The 20,113-nt window shown below is 36.8% G+C and overlaps 1 protein-coding gene across 2 annotated transcripts; it reads left to right on the top strand.

The window, feature by feature from the left end:
- The first annotated feature begins 2,605 nt into the window (after positions 1–2,605).
- Positions 2,606–19,386, top strand: LOC126829935 (retinoic acid receptor RXR-alpha-B). 2 transcript variants are annotated; one of them, XM_056102991.1, is made up of 7 exons: positions 2,606–2,624; positions 5,223–5,754; positions 6,873–7,055; positions 12,311–12,406; positions 14,273–14,357; positions 14,896–15,083; positions 15,408–19,386. In XM_056102991.1, exons 2-7 carry the CDS (start codon positions 5,238–5,240, stop codon positions 15,641–15,643), a joined length of 1,305 nt encoding a protein of 434 aa, XP_055958966.1. In that variant the 5' UTR covers positions 2,606–2,624; positions 5,223–5,237; the 3' UTR covers positions 15,644–19,386. The 2 variants fall into 2 exon arrangements, with proteins under 2 accessions (XP_055958966.1, XP_050416072.2); XM_050560115.2 differs by lacking the exon at positions 2,606–2,624 and adding an exon at positions 2,705–2,890.
- The last annotated feature ends 727 nt before the right edge of the window (positions 19,387–20,113 follow it).

Raw genomic sequence — 20,113 nt, 5'->3', positions numbered from 1 at the left:
ACCAGTTCCCCTTTTCAGGGGATGTTAATAAGGGGGACTAGCCATAAATTTCAAGTCTCTACAACCACAGAAACTGACAGGTGCGAAGGGAAAATAGCGTCGAATTTATTAGATTATTCTATAGATTTTTTTAATACAATTATTCATATTAAAGTGACAGAAAATGAATGTACTACTACTTGAACCCCTCTCCATAGGCGTACATTGGTTTAATTGGAATTGAGATGGGCAAAGAAGGGGGTTTTGGTTGCAAAACAATACAATTAATAGGGCGGTGCATACACTACCGGACCCAAAATAACCCCAAACTACCCAAGACAACCTGTATATTTCGAATACAACAACATATTTTTATTGTTTTTTTCAATTTTTTTATATACAGAGATGATTAATATTCCCGAAATTTTACTCTATTTTTTAAAAAAGTTCTGAAAAAAAAACGGGAAATAAATGGAAGATTGCAGCAAGAAAGACAACTCTTATTGCCATACATATTGTTAAATAAACTGTTAAACACTAGTTTTTTTTATGATGTTTTCTAACTTTATATGTATAGGTGATTAATATTCCCTAAATTGTGCTCTATTTTTTTAATAGTTCTGAAAAGAAAACGGAAATAAATTAATCCACTATGGATGCAGACCACCATTAATTTCCCAATTGACTTCAATTTCAATGTTAATTCGTTGACCGGCTTCAAATTTTGCCCAAATTTTCGTTGGGTTGAATGGTTTTCACTACAGACAGAGAAACAAATGGTCATGTCTTTCCATCAAAATTTGTATGACGTTGACCACCAAAATTTTGAGATACACAAACTTAAAGAAGCATACCAAAAACATGTAACTATATCGCCGTACATATTGATCGTAACCAATCCTTCCGGTACACCGAAATAAATAGTTGCTAATACCCTTACGGTATAAGGAATAAATATGCCAAGTTCCAAAACAAAAACACAAATTTGGCATGGCTCTGCCCCTGGGGCCCGGACATGGACATGGACCAATATAAATAGGTCCAACCTTATGTCGCATCATGCCCAAATAGAATAAAATCGGTTACTAACTGCAACCTGTAAACTATTTATAGAAAAAAATATTAACAAAAAAGTGGGTGTAGCACCATCCAAAGGGGGAGAGAGAGAAAGAAATGGGATTTAACGTCCACTCGACACAAACTAGATTATTTAAGGACTAACATGGTTTAATTTTATTTCAATATTCGCTTGCCCGTAGGGGTCTTTAGGGGTCTTTAGCAGTGAGACGAAACTGGAGGACCCGGAGAAAACCCATGAAGTTTGACAGGCGACCATACTGTACCTGTGTTATTTCGCTGTAAATGGGGGTAATATGATGACGAGATGGAAAAATTGACTACCTACATCAAAGCGCAATATTAATTGTTCATGAAGTTAAGTGAATCGTCCAAAGACGTTCACTCTACGATCAGGACTGTTCTCTATGAATATCTTGGCGACATGCTTTTGGTACTGATCATGAAGGGGGTCATTTTATGCACCTCACACACCATCAGGTGGTTCAGTTGTTTTTGCGTCATGGAGTTCATGTGGATATGTCCTGGCGATCAAAATCAGGGGGGGGGGGGCAGAGACATATTCGTCCCCCCACCCTTTCGATTCTAAGTAGGTGGGTGGGGGGGGGGGGCATCCCTCCCCCTAAATCGCGTAGTTTACATTTAAGTACTGATTATCTCGAATTATGGCGGATCGGGATGTTTGCGATATGGGTATTACTTTTTACCGCCGACTACCGCCGACCACCGCCGACTACCGCCGACCAATACTTTTACCGCCGACCGTCGTGAAATTACCGCCGACCAAATACTTGTTACCGCCGACCAAATGCTTAATGATTCCTTGTTACCGCCGACTATATAAAATTAATTAAATTATTAGTGACAAATAAATAGATTTGGTTAAATACACAGAGTTTGATAAAAATATAGATTTTATTATATATAAATATGGTCGACAACCCTAACCCTAACCCTCGCACTAATAGAAGATAGGCCTAAAATGTTATTTATTTATAACCAGTGGCTGAAACAATCTTGATATATTTGCCCTTCAATATCTAAATTGTAGTTTTGTCCTTCCATATTCTTTAAAATATATATGAATGTTTTTCGACATTTGTACGTGATTACACCTCAAATAAAAAATAACATTCTTGTATTCTTTTTTATAAAAAAAAAACAACCGTAAAATAGTCGGCGGTAACAAGGAATCATTAAGCATTTGGTCGGCGGTAACAAGTATTTGGTCGGCGGTAATTATATTACGGTCGAAAGTCATTACAATGCGGTCGGCGGTAAAAAGTATTTGGTCGGCGGTAATTACACGACGGTCGGCGGTAAAAAGCATTTGGTCGGCGGTAGTCGGCGGTGGTCGGCGGTAAAAAGTACCACCGCCACGATATAATTAGATAAGCAAGTGGTTGACTCCACTGAGACGTAAATTACAAGAGACTGGACAATGAAGGCTACAACGGGACTATAATACTTATTGCGTTTTTACAAATTTTAAATTTACTTATTGTTCGATTGGTGGTTGCATTTTGAAAATATTTATTTTTGCATAAATATTTCAATTAATTTTCCAGGTCGTGTTGCAGTTTTATTCTTCTCTTCTTAAAACACCCTGTAATTTATTATAACAAGATAGCCAATAACTTCTCCCTTCACCTGTTGAAAGCAGAGCAGAGGAATAGAAAAAAAACCCAACGAGTAAATTTATTTGTGGATATTGCGCCGTTCTTCTGATATCTCATTGCTTATGGTTGATAAATATGTATTATCTGTAGCCGACGTGGCAGCTTATAGTCAAAAGTAATCCACAAATTAAAGGTTTTTTTGGTTGGCTGGTAAGGTAAGGTTGTCAAATGAAACAAAAGCGAAAAGCAGACAAACCAGCTTGCAGCAATCCAATTTGCAAGCGGATGTTATGTTATATAATAATAATATTTGCCATTCCAAATCAATGATTTACATTCAACTATATCAGGATGCATATCAGGATGGGTATTAGAAAGTATCCGACTCTATTCAGTAGTGAGGCTACTCCACTTTCGTACACCTACAGTGATTTCTGTTATTGTAGAGACTTCAAATTTTCAGATGTGACTACTAATTATAGGTCAAATAAGTGCCCTACTAGGTCATCTCATCCAAATTCTTCGACATTGAAAACACAAATTATTTGTCAATTAAAATCAACATTGATGTTGTGATCTTACCGGGAAAAGATGGGCTTCTGATATCCAATATTTAAGACAAAATAAACATTTTACCATTGGTACATGAATCGTGTACCATAATGCATTTCAGCACCATTTGTAACAAGGGACTCAAAGAACGAGGCTAGACATATTCCACTAGTCATGTCAATTAAACAGGGACGTTATATTCTTATCTGGAGAGCATGGGCAGTAAAGTAAATACTATCGGTGTAGACTGGAATAACCAGATGTTTGAGATTGCCATTCGATTGAGACTTCTGGCATATTTCACCGAACATAACTGATTTGAAATTAGAGTAAAAACAGAAACGATTGAATGTAAATCAGTTTATATACATTCATATTACATTATTATATGCGTTGCGACCCATTTGTGTCGATTTCTACGTCCAAAATATTAGCAATTTACCTCCTTTAAAGATGACTACAAGTTGCAAGTACGGTAGGCCTACTCATTTTGGAAATGAAATGAAATGGGAATAAACTGTAAATATGGAAAAACAGCTTCTTATTTATTTGGGCGACGGTACGAAGAGTATTCGCCCAAATAAATCAGTAGCTGTTCTTCCATATAGTTTATTGCTCTATCCAGTTACTAAATGCCTCTCAAAGATTATGAAATGAAATGGGGTTTAACGTCCTACTGGGCTGATGAAGACGGGCATATGCCAAACAGTGTGCTATGAGGGAAATTTTGCCCGGACAGCGACACTAAGGCCTACTCTTATATCAAATTCTAACTGTCAAGGGATCTTTTACATGCACGCCAATGTATACACAGGACCTCGGTTTTTCGTCCCACCCACACGACTAGACAGCTGTCCTTGTCAGGCCCTCAGTCCTGCATCACTGACAGGGGGGAAACCAGACCGGAAAATCTGGATGAACTTTCTTGGCCAATGCAGGGATCGAACACCCGACCTCCAGGCTAGCAAGCCAGCGTCTTACCCACTTAGCCACGTTATCCCCGTGTTGAAAAGGAAGTCACAGGACCAGGTGAGTATTGATAATCATGAGGCTGACCTTAAAAATATCTTTGTTTCGCCTAACGCGACCGACTAACTAAAACCACCCCCGACTTAAATTATTTTATTGCACTTTTTCGCGATCTTTTTATTTTATTTTGTGTGTCAACCTGAAATATATCACGGGAGTTATTTCCCTTTACTATGGCTATGGTTTGATTCATTATTGAAACTGGTTGATCAAGACGAAAGCGTCATAGGTGTCGCTTCTCAACAAAATGGTTGCAGACGAAAGCACGTCCATTCCCACGAAATGATTCTGCCTCTATGTCTGTGGGGCGTCGTTTTAAACATGACGACGATATTTTCAATATCCGTTTTCGAGAAAAATAAAGGCACAACCCGCACGATCGTTAAAAACGTGTTGAGGGAGTTTCAAACGTGAGTTTGTCGCAATTTGTGTGCGAGTCGTGCATCAAGAAAAATCCCGATGTCATTGATTTGTTTGCCAATAAAAGAAGACGAATGTTTGCACCCGGAAAATTATCAAGCTGTCAAATTAGCTCTTAAAAAAAAGAAATCTGAAAAAAAAACCCGACCTACCGACCCTTCACCTCGATTGTGGGTCGGGTTTGGTGAAACAAAGATATTTTTAAGGTCAGCCTGATGTGCAGACATCAACACCAACCATTTGTCAGCAGATGTCAAGATTTGGTAAAAGGAAAAGCTAGAGCATGTCTGAATAGAGGAAACTCACACTTTGGGTCTAGCCCTATATTTATATCAATGGAGGAAACCCACAGTCTAGGTCTATGTAGACGAGACTTTGTAGCTTGATTCAACTTGTATTATATACCGGTACCCTACATGTAACTACCAAGGTATATTGTTATACAAATGGTGAACTAACCTAAAAATTGACAAATAATATTAATTTTAAATAATGTAATGATTATTTTTTTGAATAACTGGTTTGTTTTGTTTGAAATTATTTCAGGTAGAAATATTCAAGATGGAAGAGAATGGTCACATTAATCAGAATCAGTCAAATATGGAAATTCCTGAAATTCAACAACAATCAAATAATCCAAATAACGAAAATATTCTCATTATAATGGAGAATGAAAATGGTGGAAATACAACCTTATCCCCGGTAGAATATACAGAATCTGTGCAGACGGTCAGCAGTAATCCAATGACAGTCACCATCTCAGACACTCATGCTGTCTTCGCACAACCGATGGCTATGGAAGATTATCGTGAAACAACGATCGATTCACAAGGAAAGACTGTTGATATTGGTAATATCACTGGAACGAAATGTCTAGTTTGCGAGGATCGTGCGTCTGGATATCATTATTCCGTGTTTTCGTGTGAAGGTTGTAAGGGATTTTTTAAGCGTACCGTACAGAAAGGCTTGACCTACGTGTGTCGAGAACAAGGAAACTGTGTTATTAACAAATCTACGAGAAATAGTTGCCAACATTGTAGATATAATAAATGCACGCAGATGGGCATGAAGAAAGAGGGTAAGATGGAGGTTATTTTTATCTCTATTGATATAAAGGGCGGCATATTCCCAGCATTGTTACTTAGTTCTTCAACCAGACACTCCTCCATCCTACACCACTGACACGGTTAATCACCGCGACTCTACTCTGTTTCTTGCTAGGCTCCCCATCCTACACCACTGACCAGGGTAAACACCACGACTCTACACTCTTCCTTGCTAGGCCCTGCATCCTACACCACTGACAAGGAAAATCACCACGACTCTACGCTGTGTTCTAGGCCCTCCATCCTACATCACTGACACGGTTAATCACCATGACTCTACACTCTTCCTTGCTAGGCCTTCCATCCTACACCACTGACAAGGGTAAACACCATACTCTACACTCTTCCTTGATGGACTCTCCAAGGGTAATCACCACACTCAAAAATCCTGTGAAATTTTATTGGTCAACACCGGGATCGAACCGAGGGTGTCCTGCCTGGTTAGTTAGCTGGAACCTTAATCACTGAGCCACTGACTGTGGCTCCCATTTAAAACTACATTTACCAATATTTTATCAGGTTTTTAATACATGTGATATTAATTCAATATCAGCTGGTATCTCAAGATTATTTCAATTTAATATTTGAAAATCCTAATGATTTAGAATATTAGTACATGTATAGTAGATGGCATGGGGTATATGATGTGACCACTTGCACTCTCCCACTGTTTAAAACGTTAACACTGTATCATAAGGCCTGTCATTGGGTCAACTGGTGTGGTTTCGAATCCCCGGTTGTACGTGACAAGGAGTAGGGTCACCTGTCTAACCTCATGGGTTTTCTCCGGATCCTCCGGTTTCCTCCCACTGCTAAAGACCCCTACGCTCAAGCGAATTATTGAAATAAAATTAAACCATATGTTAGTTCCGAAATGACCTAGTTTGTGTCGAGTGGACGTTAAACCCCATTTCTTTCTCTCCGTAAATGAAATGAAATAGGCTTCTGAACAACTGGCGTAATGTGGATAGGATACCGTAAAACACAATAGATGTATAAATTGAAAGTAGACTCAGTTGACTTGTGATCAAATCATTACTTGTCCAAAAAGCCACTGAAGACAGATTGATATTTATTTTGTTATTTTCAGCGGTTCGTGAAGACCGATCACCAGGAGGGAAGCACCGGCACAAGCGCCAACGAACAGAAGAAATGGCAGGTTGTGTGATGCCAGACGGTACTTTGGCAGCTGTTCCAAATAAAGACGAATTTCAAGATACGATTATTGAAACATTGGTTAACGCTCAACCAGATTATTTTCCTAAATTAGACAGTAAGTTACATTTGAACATCTACACCTGAAGTCACAGTACATATAAGTTACACCCAGGCATCGATATTTCCGCGCAGATGCGCACGGCGTGCGCAGGCACATTTGGTTTAAAAAAAAATTTTGCAGGCACATTTTTAAAGATGTAGCCACGGCGGGCGGCGCCTGCGCCCGGCACTATTTTTTGCCGCCCAGCACAAAGAAAAAATCGAAGAAAGCCGCCCAGTCGTATTTAAACCCCTTCGTCCTTCTCTGTACACAAACGCGGCGCTCAAAATTTACCACGGCAATTAAACGGCAAAGCCATGGTAAAAGTAAAAGCCGACGTACGCAAACCATGTCTGTCACGGCATAATTTTTTTTTGTTTGTCGTAGTAGACCCTATCATCCCAAATTAGTTTAAAGAAAGATGTATTGGTATTTTGTTTATTTATACTTAGAAGATGTGTAGGCTTAGGTATATTCATTTTACAATTATTCTACGGTCTTTATAATATTTGTTTATTTGCCGTAAATAGGTCACCCAGACCAATTTACGGTACTCCAATGTTACAGGTTTGAATGTCGTAATTGTCCAACACGTGCCTGCAAATTTTCATGATGTTTCTTATTTTATTTCTTACCTGTGTTGACCGTGGATTTGCTACGGCCCGAGAGTAGGACTAGGAGGACGATGAGAGCTTTCTCAGTTTCTGCCTGACCTGATTCTCATTCCACCGTAATAATAATAATATTCGTGAGACACGTACAACAACTTTACAAATAAGTCAAATAATACAACGTGTTTTAATTATCAATATCTACCTGTTGTCATAATTCGTTGTACTCAAATAAAACACAAACACCGTTTTAAGAATCGTTTTCATTTTTAATCTCAAAGTAATAAAGTAATATTTGAAAAAAAAAAACCCAACAAAATAACAAATGCCTAAAGGTCCTCAACTATCCAGAGAAACAGAGTGGGGCGGGACAATTTTATGCTCGGTCGGGTGGTGTCAAAAAGTTTTTAGATCCCTGTATCATTGATGAAAATTAAGTGAATTTAGTAAAATTTGAATATATAAATGGAAATTTGATTTGCACTGAACCAAATACAAAAGGCAGCAGATGCTCTGAAAATACACCAACAAGGGTTTAATTTTCATAAAAGACCACGCCCCCCTCCCAAAAATTTTTTTGCCTCGCTCCGCTCCCCAGATATATTTATACACCACTCACCAAATCATGGCTACATCCCTGTGTTTCAGTATGACCCTGCAGGCACATTTTCAAGTGTGTGCGCAGGCACACTCAACTTTTATAGAGCCCTGGTTACACCTGAACTCCATGATAATCTCCTACCAGTCTTTTTTGATATCAAAAAATATCAACACAAGTTGATAAAGTAACAAAAAACGAGGCTCTGCCGAACTTTTTTTTACTTTATATTTTTTGATATCAAAAAAGACGAGTAGGAGATTTTATTTATCACCCAATCCCTTCTTACATGCACAAATAGATAAATATAATTCTTTGCTGTAGATTTCACTTTTACTGAACATTACGGGCGACGTAGTGATACATCATTTTTTGACAGCAATTCAACCATTGCAAAGTCCTTTATATTGACCCAGTGTTTCCATCAAGGTCAATTGAATAATAATAGTTCATTTTTAATTTAAAAAAAGGTACTTTTAATAATAAATGAACTGTTCTTTGAAAATAAAAAAAAAGTAGTTCCTTTTCAACTGACCAATCAAATTCATGTAAAGGAGATATTGCAGTAGTTTATGAAATATATCACACAAGCGATATCTACTGTAGAATGTATTATTGGGTGATAAATGTATATACACGACTCACAGTAATATTTATTCGCCTACAATTTTTCATTGACTTTAAAAAAAAAAAAATGTTCAAAGATATCAATGTTACACCGTTCAGTTTGAATTACGTGAAAATCTGACCGAAACTTCCCCAAAAAATGGCCTCTCCTCTTTATGAAAAAAAATATGAAATATGTATACCAAGGTTGTGGACCCGCTAGAGGACACATTTTTTGTCCAATACAGTTGAAACTTAATATTATATCAAAAGATCTTGGATGAGTTTGATTTTGGTGCATATTGGAACTTCAATGTTCCCTGAATTTTACACAAAATATTGAAGATAAGTATGACATGTACTAAACTATAACAGTAAATCATAAATCAGTTTTTATACGCCCACATTGAAATGTGGTCGTATATTGTTGTCGCCCCCCCCCCCCCTCGGTCCGTCGGTCTGTCCGGCGTTCACAATTGCTTGAGGACATTCTAGAGGCTAAATTTAATATCGGATTGACTTGAAATTTATACACAGTGTTTAAGGTCATGATCAGACGACGAATCCTATTGATTTTCAACGATTTCTGATAATTACTGCCAGAGTTATGGCCCTTGATCACTATGAAAAATCTTGAGGAGGTGCAAAGAGGCTAAAGTTAATATCCGACTGCTAAAAAATAATACTATTAATAGCACTCGTCGTAGTCATACGGCAAAGTCAACGGACCTGGTTCTGACTTTAGCTATTGTTAATCCAATCTAAATACTTCTCGGCATTTCTAACTATATTCTACCGTGTTTATTATTTACTTAAAAACGTAACCACCATTCAAAATATAATCATAAAGGCTAGAAAATGACATTATTCTTGATTCGTTACGACATTCAACACGTTTCATATCTTGTAATTTCTCGCAAGAATTCTACTTTGGTTTTTATACGCCCACATTGAAATGTGGTCGTATATTGTCGTCGCCGCCGTCCGTCCGGCGTCCACAATTGCTTGTGGACGCTCTAGAGGCTTAAGTTAATATCCGATTGACTTTAAATTTATACACAGTGTTTAAGGTCATGAGACGAAGAAGCCTATTGATTACTGCCAGAGTTATGCCCTTGATCACTTCAAAAAATCTTGTGGACGCTCTACAGGCCAAAGTTTATATCCGATTGACTTTAAATTTATACACAGTGTTGAAGGTCATAAGACGAAGAAGCCTATTGATTTTCAGCGATTTCCGATAATTACTGCCAGAGTTATGGCCCTTGATCACTTAAAAAAATCTTGTGGACGCTCTACAGGTCAAAGTTAATATCTGATTGACTTTAAATTTATACACAGTGTTTAAGGTCATGAGAAAATGAAGCCTATTGATTTTCAGCGATTTCAGATAATTACTGCCAGAGTTATGGCCCTTGATCACTTTAAAAAATCTTGTGGACGCTCTAGAGGCTAAAGTTAATATCCGATTGACTTTAAATGTATACACAGTGTTTAAGGTCATGAGACAAAGAAGTCTATTCATTTTTAGCGATTTTCGATAATTACTGCCAGTGTTATGGCGCTTGATTAATTCAAAAAATCTTGTGGACTCTCTAAAGGCCAAAGTTAATATCCGATTGACTTTAAATTTATACACAGTGTTTAAGGTCCTGAGACGAACAAGCCTATTGATTTTCAGCGATTTCAGATAATTACTGCCAGAGTTATGGCCCTTGATCACTTTGAAAAATCTTGTGGACGCTCTAGAGGCTAAAGTTAATATCCGATTGACTTTAAATTTATACACAGTGTTTAAGGTCATGAGACAAAGAAGTCTATTCATTTTTAGCGATTTTCGATAATTACTGCCAGTGTTATGGCCCTTGATCACTTCAAAAAATCTTGTGGACGCTCTAAAGACCAAAGTTAATATCCGATTGACTTTAAATTTATACACAGTGTTTAAGGTCATGAGACAAAGAAGTCTATTCATTTTCAGTGATTTTCGATAATTACTGTCACAGTTATGGCCCTTGATCACTTTGAAAAATCTTGTTATGCTCTAGAGGTTAAAGTTATCATCCGATTGACTTCAGATTGATACACAGAGTTTAAGAGCTTGAGACAAACAAGTATATTGATTTTCAATGAATTTTTATGACTTTAACAGCTAAATCCATGATATTAAAAGTTTTGTATACTAAACGTTAGCATGGGGCAAAACTTTATAAAAACCAAACAAATTCTAACGGTTTTCTGATACATTGTAATTACATCATGAGTTGTTACTCTTAATCAGATTTTAGTGTATTATAAATGTTTCATTACCGAAAAAAGTAAAACTATGCGACAACACTTATTGACTGCCCGGACGATTTAGCTGCTGTGGGCGGATGTTTCGTTGCCTGGCAACCTATCTTTAGTTAAATTAACCAATCATAAAAATTCTACTTGCAAGCGAGGAATTATTTCTTTTTTGTCCAATCAATAGACGCCTTCCAATTTACTTTATTCTATTCTTAGTAACATTGTGTAATCGTAATATTATTGCCATCTGTCACGTACACGTACGAAGGGGGTATATCATAGTAGATATATATTGAATTAAAAAATGTTTTAAATGAACCAAGTTAACCAGGTTAACAAATAAATATGGCCTTGGATAGTTTAAATTTTCATTAAAGAATTGTACATGTCTATGAAAAAATTCCTGAAATTTTTGCGCATGTAATGCTTTTTAGACGATAATAGCGTGCGCACGAGTAATGACTCACACCCCCTGACAAACTCTGTTTTATGTTTAAAATTGATACCATACAGTTAAACGGTTACTAACCGGTTAATAGCTACAGTTATTCGAATAACAAAAAGTCCTAACCGTAGGAGCACTAGTTTTCTCCGGGTTCTCCGGTTTCCTCCCACTGATAAAGACCCCTACATGCGAATTGTTGAAATAAAATTGAACCATGTGTTAGTCCTAAAATGACCTAGAAATTAAACACTTTTAAATTGGACTCACACTCATTATTAAAATTGAATGGTCAGCTTTAAACTGGACAGAAATACAAATTAAATGATTTATGGTGATTTTAAACAGTTTTTATGAATTTTTAAACAAATATTGGATACTAAACAAATGTGAAAGAAATCAGTGCTAGATACACAAGATTAAATGATACTCATATTACAGTGCTACAGGTCACAGTTTTTATTCAATTTTGATGAAACTTAAGATATAGGTCTATCTCCCAAAGATCTGGTCTGGTCTGAGTGTGCCGTTCAAAATTTCGCGGCATACCTTGTAGGTTTTCTCCAGTTTCCTCCCACTGCTAAAGACCTGTAAACGCAAGCGAATTATTGAAATAAGATTGAACCATATGTTAGTCCCGAAATGACCTGGTTTGTGTTGAGCTCTCTCTTTCTTTCTCACTCTCTCTCTGGCCAATACAGTATGGTTATTATTATTATTTCAGAGGCTATTAATGGATCATCTATAAGTGTGAATGAGTTAATGCAGTATGGTTATTCAGAGTTGAAATATATTATAGAGTGGGCCAAGAAAGTACCAGGTAGGTCTCTACATTACTAATGATGTATGGGATGAGGTAATTGACCAACCATCTTCACATGTATGGGTGGTGCGTTGGTATCAAAAGCAAACAAATGAAATGAAATGGGGTTTAACGTCCTACTGTTCTGCTCCTATACTGGGCTAATGAAGACGGGCATACGCCATACAGTGTGCTATGAGGGAAATTTTGCCCGGGCAGCGGCACTATCGTCTACTCTTATATCGAATTCCAACTGCCAAGGGATCTTTTATGTGGATTCCAATGTATACACGGGACCTCAGTTTTTCATATCATCCGAAGGCCTAGACAGCTGTCCTTGTCAGGCTCCCTGTTCTGCACCACTGACAAGGGGAAAACACGTCGGAAAATCGGAATGAACTTTCTCGGCCAATGCAGGGATCAAACACCCGACCTCCAGTCTAGCAAGCCAGCGGCTTAACCACCTAGCCACCGTGGTTCCCCAAAAGCAAAGGTCCATCAGTTTCCATATTTGAGTGGTAAGGAAACGAGCACCTAGTTCGGATGAAATGGAAAAAAGACTTCCAATCTAATATGTAACAGTATTTTCTTGTCTCGTAGCAGACTGCATGGCGTACACTCGCCTTCAATAGTATTTTCTCGTTTTGTAGCAGGCCTCGTGGCGTACACCCGTCTGGTTGGTGCCGAAAGTCCATCATATGTCAGTTTGTTTCCTAAAGAAGTTGTTGTGTAGTTGGGGCGTTAAGTTACCGACTGTCATGTTTATATACGTAATTGAATTAAACGAAGAATAGGTGAAAATGTTACTCTCCTTCCTGCCATGACACATGTGGTCATAAAAGACACAATAATGGTCGTTAATAGGGTTGTCGAGTGGTCTAGGGTTGTCAAGTGGTTGTATGCATGTGCATGTGCTTTATATTATAAGGTCCATCATTGAGTCAAGCGTTGTGGTTTCAATTCCAGGCTTGTATGTAACAAGGAGACGTGTTGCACTGTAATCGGGGTATCATTTAATCTTGTGTATTTAGCACTAATTTCTTTCACATTCATTCAATATCAAATCTTTGTTAAATATCACCCAAAATCATCTAATTTGTACTTGTGTCCAGTTTAAAGCTGACTATTCAATTTTGATAATGAATGTTCAATTTACAAGCGTTTAATTTCTTGAATTGGACACTCATTATCAAAATTAATCAGTCAGCTTTAAACTTGACACAAGTACAAATTAGATGAATTTTACAAATTTTTAAACAGAGATTTGATATTAAATGAATGTGAAAGAAATTAGTGCTAGATACACAAGATTAAATGTTACCCGGGTTACAGTGTTGTCTGTCCAACGTCTTGAATTTTCTCCAGTTTCCTCCCACAACTAAAGACCCCTATGCAAAGGCAAATTATTGAAATAAAATTGAACCATCTCTCTCTCTCTCTCTCTCACAGGGGGGTTGGGTGGCTGAATGGTTAGTGTGCGCGCGCTGTATCATAAAGTCTGTCATTGAGTCGACTGGCGTGGTTTCGAATTCTTGGTTGTACGTGACAAGGAGTAGGGTCGCCTGTCCAACCTCGTGGGTTTTCTCCGGGTCCTCCGGTTTCCTCCCACTGCTAAAGACCCCTATGCGCAAGCGAATTATTGAAATAAAATTAAACCATATGTTAGTCCCGAAATGACCTAGTTTGTGTCGAGTGGAGTTAAACCCCATTTCTCTCTCTCTCTCTCTCTCTCTCTCTCTCTCTCTCTCTCTCTCTCTCTCTCTCTCAGAGGATTACTGCACCATCCATTACTACATCCTATATATATAATATATACACCCATTACTACCTTATTTTACGTGCTGGTATTTTACCTGCTGGTATTTTACCTGCTGGTATTTACAGGCTTCCAGGAACTTAGTATGGAAGATCAGATGTGTCTATTAAAATCATCTTTTATGGAATTAAACGTGCTACGACTGGCTTACAGGTAAGCATAGTCTGTCTCATACACAACACTTGTCACAGCATATACCTAGAATATTCCTCGGATTCAATAATTGAGAGGAATTTGATTCCATGGCTGATTTAGGTGGATTGGAAGTTTTAAAACTTGGAGATTGTTCATTGGGACTTTGAGTGCCACTGTATTGTTTTTTTCTCTTGGTCAAGTAATAACAATTATAACCATTTATCTGCTGAAAAACAACAGAGAAAGGGACCAGTGTGCAAGGAAATAGATGTGAAGCCTCTTGTACACAAGTACCGTCCCTATATTATCTATTGTACACAAGGCCCAAGTACATTTCCTTATTATCTATTGTACAGAAACTTGGAATTCATATACATTTGAACCACATGACAAAATGTGCATAAGATGTTTTGTAGTTCAATATAACACTTGTAGAAGGAGGAGTTGAACTGCTTATTAATGTGATAAACAAATTGAATACAAGAAATAGAGAAAGCAAACCGTGATTACATCTTGTATAGTTTAAGCTTTGATTATCATGTATTTTAAATTACAGATCAATGAATCTGGGTAATTGTATTAAGTTTGCCGAGGGTGTGGTCATTCCTATTGATGTGGCTCAAGGTATGGGCTGGGGTAAAGAATTAATCAACGCTACCATGGAATTCACAGGACGACTTCAAGAATTAAAAATTGATAGAACAGAATTCTGTATAATAAACGCCATTGTTCTCACATTTCCAGGTGAGTGTCTTATTTAATCAGTATTCTCCCTATATGACAATAAGTATTCCCTATTTGACAGTAAGGATTCTCTATTTGACAAGAATTATTCCCTATTTGACAGTAGGTATTCCCTATTTGACAGTAAGTATTCCCTAATTTGATAGTAATTATTCCCTATTTGACAGTAGGTATTCCCTATTTGACAGTAAGTATTCCCTAATTTGACAGTAATTATTCCCTATTTGACAGTAAGAAAATCTCAAGTAAATATTAATTTATAAAAAAAGTAATGATTATTATCTTTTTTTCTTTAAAATGGTCTTTTCAATATTTGTTTTACAGATGCTGTTGGTATCCAAGACAAATTCAGCGTGTTGGGTCTCCAAACCAAAATATTAGACACCCTTAGACGATACACCTTACATAACTACCCAAATGAAACACGTCGCTATGGTAAAACGTTGCTACGGTTACCATCGTTAAGGACAGTTAGTGCTAAAGCAGCCGAGAAGTTTTTGTCGTTGACTGTAGATGGTTCAATTCAACTCAATGATCTGGTATTTGAGATGATCACGTGATCAGTGAATTGGCCAATAACCATTTTGAGCTCTTATCAAGAATGTTTAATTTTACTTTTGTATAAATGGACATTGTACGGTTATTGTAGGGTTATTTTATATTTAGCTTTGTTTGTTTCATTTTAACCCATCGAGCCAACGACCCAAAAAATTGATGATGTCACTTTTCATGGGCAGACAATCAGTGTGGAATATTATCAGTGGTTTAACGCATGCGCGTGAAATCAGGAGGTCTGTCATTGAGTAAAGTGGCGTGGTTTCGATTCCCTGCTTGAATGTGACAGAGAGTAGAGCCACGTGTCTAACCTCATGGGTTTGTTTTCTCTGAGTCCTTCGGTTTCCTCCCACTGCTAAAGATCCCTACGCGCAATCGAATTATAGAAATAAAATTGAATCATATATTAGTCTCCAAATGACCTAGTTTGTGTGTCGTTATACAGATCATTATTATTATTATTATCAATATTTTTATTATTATTATTCAGTAAATATTGGTATTCAGTAAATATTATTACTGTTTCTTACAATTATAGAATCGAATTATAGAAATAAAATTGAATCATATATTAGTCTCGAAATGACCTAGTTTGTGTGTCGTTGTACAGAATGTTATTATTATTATTATTATCAATTTTATTATTATTATTATTCAGTAAATATTATTACTGTTTCTTACAATTACTTGATAAAGTCTAAGGATTCCTAGTTGAAACTTCCTAATAAACAGTAATTTCTTAATAAAACAGTAATTTTCATAATAAACAGTAATTTCTTAATAAACAGTAATTTCTTAATAAACAGTAATTTCTTAATAAACAGTAATTTCCTAATAAACAGTAATTTCCTAATTTACTAATAAACAGTAATTTCCTAATAAACAGTAATTTTCTAATAAACAGTAATTTCCTATTAAACAGTAATTTACTAATAAACAATAATTTTCTAATAAACAGTAATTTACTAATAAACAGTAATTTACTAATAAACAGTAATTTACTAATAAACAGTAATTTCATAAGATTGTGTGGTGTATTTCCAGTTTTAAGTTTTAAATGCCATTGGGCGGAGAAGGAGAAGGAGAGGAGGCTTACAACCTCTCGGTCCTTTCTACTCTTTCATTTCATGTAAAGATGCATTATGTAAGAGCAAATCTGTCTATTGCAGGTCTTTATAATTTGGCTTCAAATGTTTTATAATTTATTATTTAGACATTTAATCACATGGTAGGGTGACCCATGTACTCACAGAAATACAGTCCACCGCTGATAGTTTGAGAGTACCACTGAAGCGTGCACATTCGCCGTGCCGAGACCAACTTTCTGACAGTATGATACTATAAATAGCCATGGCGCGTGCAATTCTCTACAAATCTATCAACTATTACAGCCGTAAAATATTTATTGTTGACGATTTTGAATAGCAGTAAAATTAAGCTTCTTGGTTATTACAGCAGATTTAGAAATTACGTTCGTTTCATTTTTTAAATCGCTTTATCATTAACTGTACCGTTAAGAGCGGCATCTTTTGGTTTAGTACAAATAATATCTCTGAATCACTCGGATTAGACAGGAACATGATACTAGCAGTAGTTTCATTTTACTTTTACAAGCTTCTTAAAACGATTGTTGAGCTACCTAACGTGCTTATTTCTAAATTCAATTTCTTGTTCTAGCTTTCTGTTATGTTTCGTAAAAAAGTAGTCTTGATTATCCCGACCTGTCAATCAGACGTAGAATGGTCGATAGACTGGTTAAGCGAGACTAATTTCAAAACAAGGGCACGTAACCTATCTTTTACTCAAAAGTGTCTGGATGTTATGGACGACTCTTGGAACCAGTTTTCAGTCTATTATTTATACGTGATTAATGGTCATAGCTTATTAAGTACAACATGATCGTTTATTTAGTGACTATAATTGTGTGAAACTGATTTGAGGCTTGGCATATATATAAATATTGTGGCGTAATTGTCGAGATATATGGAGATATTTATTTATGGTGGGTCACCCTACACATGGCAAGCCCATAATCAACTCTCTAGATTATCCGATGGATTGCAATTTCGAGTTGTCTGAAACACGGCAATCAAGACTATACTGTCAGCACTTCAAAGGTTCATAGTTTTCGCTCACAAACCCGTAATTTGTTTGACTGAAGTGTTCAATATAAGTTTGTTTCATTATTATCTATTGGGGTGACAGATTTTTATTCATATGACAGACCCAAAATCAACTCTTTAGACCATTGGATGGTCAATTATTTAGACATTTATTCACTTGACGAGCCGATAATCAACTCTCTAGATCATTGGATGATGGATATTTTAACGGAATGAAACATGATCGTCATTTATTTTAAACATTATTTATCAATGTTTAGTGTTGATGATTAACAAGTACCGTGGTTAGGATAATAAACAGTCTATTCACACATCTTGTCAAAACTACAAACAGTGATAACTTGGCTTAGAATAGTGTTATTTGAATAACATTTTCAATATATTCATTTTGCATTATCAGCATTTGAACTATTTTAGAAAAACCAGTCAATTCTTTAGCTAAATCTTACATAATGCATCTATGATATATTTCTACAGGGGGTTGTGGGATTTCTTCAGACCCCTACGTGCAAGCAAATTATTGAAATAAAATGGAGCCATATGTTAGTCTCGAAATGACCTAGTTTGTGTCGAGTGGTTCTCTCTTTATGTAAATTTTTACACAGCTGTACAAAGCTATCGTTTATGTGTCTAATTATTGCTTTTTGTGTTGTGTATAATAAATATTTCCAATGGTGGAGGAGGTATATTAGATTGTCACTTGTGCCTGAATGTATAAATATTTATAAATGTTCATCCAGATTTGATTTGTTATATGGTTTTTGATTGGTCATGGAAAATCTGTTAGCCAATCATAATTTGAAGCATGATGATACTCAGTTCAGGAGGGGTTTTGTTGTTACATGCAGGATCAGGAATCCAAGGGACTTTGGTTTAGTGGGTTAATTGTCATGGTGTATAACACATTATGATAGAACAGTTTTAATCGATCATCCCTTATAACACGTTATAGTCTATAACACATTATTGTGTATAACACATTATGATAGAATAGTTTTAATCGATCATCGCTTATAACACATATGGTGTATAACACATATGGTGTATAACACATTATGATAGAACAGTTTTAATGGATCATTGCTTATAACACATTATGGTGTATAACACGTTATAGTGTATAACACATCACGGTGTATAACACATTATGATAGAACACATTATGGTGTACAACACGTTATAGTGTATAACACATTATGGGGGAACAGTTTAATCGATCATCGCTTATAACACGTTATGATGTATAACACATTATGTGTATAACATATTATGGTGTATAACACATTATGATAGAACAGTTTTAATCAATCACCAGTTATAACACATGATGTATAACACATTATGATGTATAACACATTATGATGTATAACACATTATGATAGAACAGTTTTAATCGATCATCGCCTATAACACGTTATGATAGAACAGTTTTAATCAGCCATTGCTTATAACACTAATATTATAGTGTATAACACATCATGGAAGGATAGAGTTATAATATATAATATATTATGGTATGATAGAGTTGTGATTGTTTGTAAGGATAGATTTAATCTATGTTTGAGGACAGTATATAATCTAGTGATTATTACATGTTATAATAGATTAAATATGGTTTAATCGTTGGCTTGTTAATTTACATGGTTGAACAGATCCAGTGTTCAAACACTGGCCTAGCCCTTTGGTCTTACTCCCATGACGGCCTGTTCAAACACTGGCCTAGTCCTTTGGTCTTACTCCCATGACGGCCTGTTCAAACACTGGCCTAGCCCTTTGGTCTTACTCCCATGACGGCCTGTTCAAACACTGGCCTAGTCCTTTGGTCTTACTCCCATGACGGCCTGTTCAAACACTGGCCTAGCCCTTTGGTCTTACTCCCATGACGGCCTGTTCAAACACTGGCCTAGCCCTTTGGTCTTACTCCCATGACGGCCTGTTCAAACACTGGCCAGTCCTTTGGTCTTACTCCCATGACGGCCTGTTCAAACACTGGCCTAGCCCTTTGGTCTTACTCCCATGACGGCCTGTTCAAACACTGGCCTAGTCCTTTGGTCTTACTCCCATGACGGCCTGTTCAAACACTGGCCTAGCCCTTTGGTCTTACTCCCATGACGGCCTGTTCAAACACTGGCCTAGTCCTTTGGTCTTACTCCCATGACGGCCTGTTCAAACACTGGCCTAGCCCTTTGGTCTTACTCCCATGACGGCCTGTTCAAACACTGGCCTAGCCCTTTGGTCTTACTCCCATGACGGCCTGTTCAAACCTTCCGCCTTCTGACTTATTGGGGGGGGGGGGGTGGCCGAATGGTTAGCACGTGCATGAATTATCATAAGGCCTGTCATTGAGTCAAC

Source organism: Patella vulgata, chromosome 8 (assembly GCF_932274485.2).
Source record: "Patella vulgata chromosome 8, xgPatVulg1.2, whole genome shotgun sequence".
NCBI classification, from domain to species: Eukaryota; Metazoa; Mollusca; class Gastropoda; family Patellidae; genus Patella; species Patella vulgata.
Note: the sequence above shows the minus strand (reverse complement) of the source record. Positions and strands in the feature narration are given on the sequence as shown.

Bases quoted from the DNA above. Each gene is read 5' to 3' on its own strand.
- LOC126829935 (XM_056102991.1), top strand. From the start codon at position 5,238: ATGGAAGAGAATGGTCACATTAATCAGAATCAGTCAAATATGGAAATT. The intron at 12,407-14,272 runs GTAGGTCTCTAC...TGGTATTTACAG, and splicing joins GTGGGCCAAGAAAGTACCAG to GCTTCCAGGAACTTAGTATG. The intron at 15,084-15,407 runs GTGAGTGTCTTA...TTTGTTTTACAG, and splicing joins CATTGTTCTCACATTTCCAG to ATGCTGTTGGTATCCAAGAC.